Source organism: Lathamus discolor, chromosome 2 (assembly GCF_037157495.1).
Source record: "Lathamus discolor isolate bLatDis1 chromosome 2, bLatDis1.hap1, whole genome shotgun sequence".
Lineage (NCBI taxonomy): Eukaryota > Metazoa > Chordata > Aves > Psittaciformes > Psittacidae > Lathamus > Lathamus discolor.
The window spans coordinates 89,087,007-89,093,006 of record NC_088885.1 but is presented as its reverse complement, the minus strand read 5'-3'; the positions used below and the strand labels follow the sequence as shown (position 1 = coordinate 89,093,006).

General features: G+C 50.8%; 1 protein-coding gene across 7 annotated transcripts in view; it reads left to right on the top strand.

Annotated features, from left to right (window-relative positions):
- Nucleotides 1-319: 319 nt before the first annotated feature.
- The window catches only part of COBL (cordon-bleu WH2 repeat protein), a 164,619-nt gene continuing 158,938 nt past the window's right edge, over nt 320-6,000 (top strand). For all 7 annotated transcript variants that reach the window (XM_065667728.1, XM_065667725.1, XM_065667727.1 and 4 more), the window contains exon 1: nt 320-502. In XM_065667728.1, coding sequence (XP_065523800.1) covers nt 459-502 — 44 coding nt within the window. In that variant the 5' untranslated portion in view covers nt 320-458. The remainder of the gene's footprint in view (nt 503-6,000) is intronic.

Below are 6,000 nucleotides of genomic sequence, written 5' to 3'. Positions count from 1 at the left end.
GCTGCGCTCTGTCGCGTCCCAGTCCTCCAGGTTTCCCATCGCCTCCTTCTCCCCCGCCGCGGCGGGGTCGGCCCGGCCGGTTACATGGAAACGGGCTGGCAGCAACCCACCTTCCCGGGCCATTGAGGGGGCAGCGCCCCGCCGCTGACCCCAGCCCAGGCAGCCCCTGCTCGCCGTACGCAGCTGAGCCCGAGGCGTTACTGCGCTGCCAGCCTGCTGAGGTGGGCGGGCGGGGGCCGCTGTGTGCCGCCTGGGCAGGGCATCTCATCCCCGCCCGCGGGAGCGGTGGGTGGTGGCACCCCGGGCAGTGCCGCCCGGCGGCGGGGCGGGGAGCGGGGCCAGGCGGAGGGGTGGCCGGCGCTCACTCGTTTACTCTCTTCTCTCCCTCCGGATCCCCCCGCTGCCGACCTTCGCCGCTGCCCTGCTGTGCCTTCAGAAGTGGCGACAGGGGCGCAGCCATGGAGACCCTTGTGCGCCCCGGGGCCTGCAAGCCTCCCACTGGGTAAGCCCCGGGCCCGGGCCGAACCGGCCGCCGCTAGCCTCCGCGGGCAGGAGCGGCTTCGGACGGCGACAGCGGCCGTGCTGGCCGGCGGGCTGCGGTGCCGTGCCTTCCCTGCCTCCCTCCCTCCGGAGCCGGCTCGCAGGTGCCGACCCCGCCGTGCTGAGCACAGCCCTGGGTGGAGGCCGACAGGGGAGAAGGGGACACGGCCGGGGAGAGGGGCGGGCGGCGGCAGGCTGAGCCGGGCTGCAGGAGGGTCAGGAGGGTGGAAAACGGCTGCTTCGTCTTTTGCTTCTCCAAGGGGCGCTCCGACCCCTCTGCCCCTCCGCCTGCAAGACCGGGGCGGCTGGAGAGCGGGGTTTGCTTTGCTTTGGGGGTCATGTCTTGCAGCGGGCTGTGGGGCTGGCCAGGCGCGCCACGGCGCTGAGGCGGGCAGGCGGTCGCCGCCTGCACCCCTCGGCACGGGCCGCCGCGGTTCGGAGCTAGGGCAGTGGCTGGGGGGTCTCGGAGCGGGTGCCCCCGGTCCGGCAGGGGCACCCGGGGCCGCAGGGGTCGGTGCGCCCGCTGGCCGGGGTGGCAGCGCGCAGCCGCCAGAAGCCTCTGAAAGGGTCATTCAGCCGTCTCGGCCGCGGGTCCCGCTGCCCGACCGCAGGGCCTCGGCGGGGGAAGGACAGCAGAGCGCTGCCGGCCTCGAGTTAAAAGTGCCCCAGATGGTTCGAGGTTGGTGGGCTGGGCGGCTGTAGGTGCCCCCCGTCTTACGTGTTAGGCAGCGCTCTCGCAGCAGTAGTGCTGCATAGCAGTCAGCCCTTGGGTAACCCACAGGTGGATTTGGGTTTTTGTCAGGCAAACGCAGAACACGCTAGCAGTGGATTTATTAGTCTGTTAATTAAGGGACGAGAGCAGCAGCAAGATGAGGTCCCAAGTGGTCTCTTTTGTCAGAGCAGGAGCTGGGCAAGTTTTAAGAGTTGCGCTGTCTGCTCGCTGCAATTTACTGCTCTACTTCACACTGTCTGTGCAGGCTGGAAAAGGCTGTGATTGCTTCGGCAGCTTTTATAGTTTTACTTCTAATGTTTATGCCCTAAATTTATTTTCAGGGAAGTAGAAAACAGCTTTAAAATATGTTATGATGGGCTACCAGAGTTTTGTTAGGTTTAATTTCTGTAGTTTCTGTGTTTGATAGAGAATCTTGCAGTGCCTAACTTGGAAAGTAGAACAGGGAGCGCTGTGTGAAGGAATTATCTTGTTGCTAGTGCTTTAGTAATGAAACCATACGTGTGCAGTGTTTCTTTGGCTTGCAGAGCATGACGTAACTTGCTGCTCTTTTTTCGTGAATGAAATGGTTAACCCAAGTTAAAAATCAGCCTGTTTGATCATGACCTTTTATGTTCACCTTCTATGAAGAGCAGTAGACGCAGTGCACCTCCCTTCTCTGTGTTTAGGTGATATAATAGTACATCTGCTTTCTAAAATCCCAGTAAAGAAGAGATCTAGGATACCAATTCACATGTGTGCTTTAAAGAGTACCTATCATTTCTCAGATGCGGTGCTGATTAGCAATTTGCCTCGATTGCTAGGTATCTAAAGATTGATTAAAGAGTTTGAATTTCCAATGAGAAGGCGTGTTGTCACTGCATTTCTGAGATGAGCACTGGTGTCTGAGGACGTTTCTGAACAAACCTCCTGAATCCTGCATAGCCAGTTTCATCTGTGTAAACCTGTTCACGGCCAGATTCTGATATCACATATCTGATCAGAAATTACAGTAACAGCATTAACTTCAGTCAGATTCCTCCTGACATGGCTCAAGGAGGCAAATCCAGTCCTAAGGTGAAGATGTGCTTGCAATATTGTGTAGCGAAGCATGTGGGTGCTAATCTGCTTCCCTGGAAGCTGATGACAATGCCATCATGTGCACTAGTGGGGATTTCCTGTCTGTTTTGTCTGAGTTGGTTTCATGTTTAAATACTGCTTGTTGCCTCTTCTTGCAAGTCACAGGTTCCCGGCCTAGATCTGTCAGTGCTGTTAGCAGTGAGCTTCACATAACAGTTCGTAATTCCCTGAGTTGCTAACATCCATACTGGAAATGGGTGGATGTTTTGTCCCTAATCAGGTTTTACTCACTCAATGAGGAAATCAGCTAGGGCCAGGGAGGTGTGGCAAGAAGACAGATTCGTCTGTCCTTGCTGGTTTCTGTATGAATCCACATGTGAGCTACATCTATGGAGCATGCTGGGGAACACTGGCATTTAAGGCTGCTGTGGCAGAAACACCTTCCTTTCATGGCAGAAGAAGTGCTATGCACATTTCCAGTTTATTGATTGCAGTTATGAAAGGGAGGTTAAGATCATAGAATCATAGAATAGTTAAGGTTGGAAAAGACCTAAAGATCATCTAGTTCCAACCCCCCTGCCATAGGCAGGGACACCTCACACTAAACCATCCCACCCAAGGCTTCATCCAACCTGGCCTTGAACACTGCCAGGGACGGAGCACTCACAACCTCCCTGGGCAACCCATTCCAGTGCCTCACCACCCTAACAGGAAAGAATTTCCTCCTTATATCCAATCTAAACTTCCTCTGTTTTAAGTTTGAACCCATTACCCCTTGTCCTGTCACTACAGTCCCTGATGAAGAGACCCTCCCCAGCATCCCTATAGGCCCCCTTCAGGTACTGAAAGGCTGCTATGAGGTCTCCACGCAGCCTTCTCTTCTCCAGGCTGAACAGCCCCAACTTCCTCAGCCTGTCTTCATACGGGAGGTGCTCCAGTCCCCTGATCATCCTCATGGCCCTCCTCTGGACTTGTTCCAACAATTCCATGTCCTTTCTATGTTGAGGACACCAGAACTGTACACAATACTCCAGGTGAGGTCTCATGAGAGCAGAGTAGAGGGGCAGGATCACCTCCTTCGACCTGCTGGTCACGCTCCTTTTGATGCAGCCCAGGATACGGTTGGCTTTCTGGGCTGCGAGCGCATACTGAAGTGCTCATTTTCTCATCGACCAGCACCCCCAAGTCCTTCTCCGCAGGGCTGCTCTGAATCTCTTCTTTGCCCAGTCTGTAGCCATGCCTGGGATTGCTCCAACCCAGGTGTAGAACCTCGCACTTGTCATGGTTGAACTTCATAAGGTTGGCATCAGCCCACCTCACAAGCGTGTCAAGGTCCCTCTCGATGGCATCCCTTCCCTCCAGCATATCAACCGGACCGCACAGCTTGGTGTCATCAGCAAACTTGCTGAGGGCGCACTCAATCCCACTGTCCATGTCAGTGATGAAGATGTTAAACAAGACTGGTCCTGACACCGATCCCTGAGGGACACCACTCGTTACTGGTCTCCAGCCGGACATCGAGCCATTGACCACAACTCTTTGTGTGCCGCAACTTCACAATTTTTAACAAAATTTAGGCAGACTTGTTTTGTCTCTGTAAATCATTAACAGCAACATTATGAGTTTCCTCTGTTAAACAGTGAACAAATTTAACATGTTGTTCGGTACAGGGTACAGCGGCTCTGCTCTGTGCTTTACACAGATAAATTGACTACGTGTGTTTCATGGTGCGGCTCTTTGAGAATTGCATTTAAAAGTAGGATACTATGGTGGGATATTTTTTTGGTTTTAAATGGCAAAGGAAAACTGCAGTTTGTACTGGTCTTGCAGAGCTCTTCCCATTTCTCAGCACCAAGAATTTTATTACTACTAATTGCTAGGCATGAGTTTTCTAAAGCTTTACTAAGTCCACAGTGCTTTATTTAATCATTTGTTTTGGTTTACAAAGGTGAATTTAAGACAATCAGTAGAAGCAGCAGCAGCAAGAATTAGGATTTATTCTATGATCATGAAATGGGTGCTAGAAGAGAGAAATACACTTGTTTAAAATCTGCTACTTTGATGTCTGCATCTGCTCTTACATCATTAGGGAGAGCAGAGAGAGGCTTCTCTGGATCTTTTGATCAGTAACTTTTTTGACCATAACATGGGAAGACAGATAGTCATTGGTCATAAGTGGCATAGCAGGCCCAAACCTAAAATGAGGGCTTGAAGGGTCAGTTCTGTTTTGCTCTGTTAGGAACCTCACAAAGTGAAGAGCATCTTCCCCTGTTGCTGAAAGCATCTACTATCTCCCATGGAAACTAGCCACAGTTCATGGCTCCTTCTTAATGCCTTTATGTCTGAGCACAGAAGAGCTTCCTACGAGGGTGGTAAGGCACTGGCACAGGTTGCCCAGAGAAGCTGTGGATGCCCCATCCCTGGAAGTGTTCAAATCCAGGTTGGATGGGGCTTTGAGCAGCCTGATCTAGTGGAAGGTGTTCTTCCTTGTGACAGGGGATTGGAACTAGATGGTCTTTAAGGTCCCTTCCAACCCAAACTGTTCTGTGGTTCCTCTGGAGTCAAGCAAATGTGAGGAAAGCCTCTATGTTAAACAAGATGTATGAGTGCTTTCTTTAAGTAGGACCTTTATTTTCTGTGCTTTAACTCCCTCCCTATCTCACAGGGCCTAATAGTACTAACAAAGGCAGGCACACGTTAGCCCACCTGCTTTGGAGGGGCTTACCTGTGGGATTGAAGCGGCCCTGGAAGTCAGATAAAGGCTGTGAAACGTCAGCAATGTTTACATACAGAACCAGGGAAAGCAGACCCCCAGATGCAGAGCAAGTTGCGTATCTCAACTTGTTGAAACCTTTCCCGTTCTTTTATGCCCTCTCTGCATTGTTAAGTGGGCTACTTTGTGAAACTGCACATCCAGCTTAAGAGGAAAAGAAAAGAAAAAGGTTATTTTTTTTTAATTATTTTTTTTTTCACTGTGCTTGTGCTCAGGGTATTGTTTGTAAACCTTGTCTGGATAAGCGTGGAGGGCAGAGTTCTCAGCACAGCATCTATGTGAAGGTCTGTAACACTGGTTACACTGTACTCTATCTCACCTTCAGATGTCACAAGATTTAGGGTATAAAGAAACAATGATGTAGTTAATTTTTGAAATCAAAATTGTGAAACTGAGCTATCTGCATATGTTTCCTCTGTATTAATACAAGATTTCTGTCTAACAGAAATGGATGGCAATGGGCGATGGCTGCAGTTAAAAATGTAGAGTAGCAGTGTAGTACTGGCTTTGGAAATTGCTACCTTGGCTGGTTGCAAGGTTGGTGCTTATGCTTTTGGCATTATCCTTTATGCTGTGTCCCTTTTGGTATGTGCGCTGCTCCTACAGAATTCAGGCAACACTTCTTATGTGTACATCTGAGACAAGGACCTTCTCTGTAATATGTTTTTCTGGTACCACAGGCAACGTTAGCCCTATCTCCTCTCACAAGTAGTTTGGGTCCAGAGTAGTTTTCTCTGTGTCAGTGGAAATGCATCACATTAAATAAAATTCTGGTAATGGATAAAATTCTGGTAATGGTGCACAAGAATTGTGCATGTTTTTGTGTAAAATGGAGCAAGGCAGTTTTTACTGTTTTGCACCTCTGTGTATATAACTGTTGAGGTGGAAGACGTCCGTG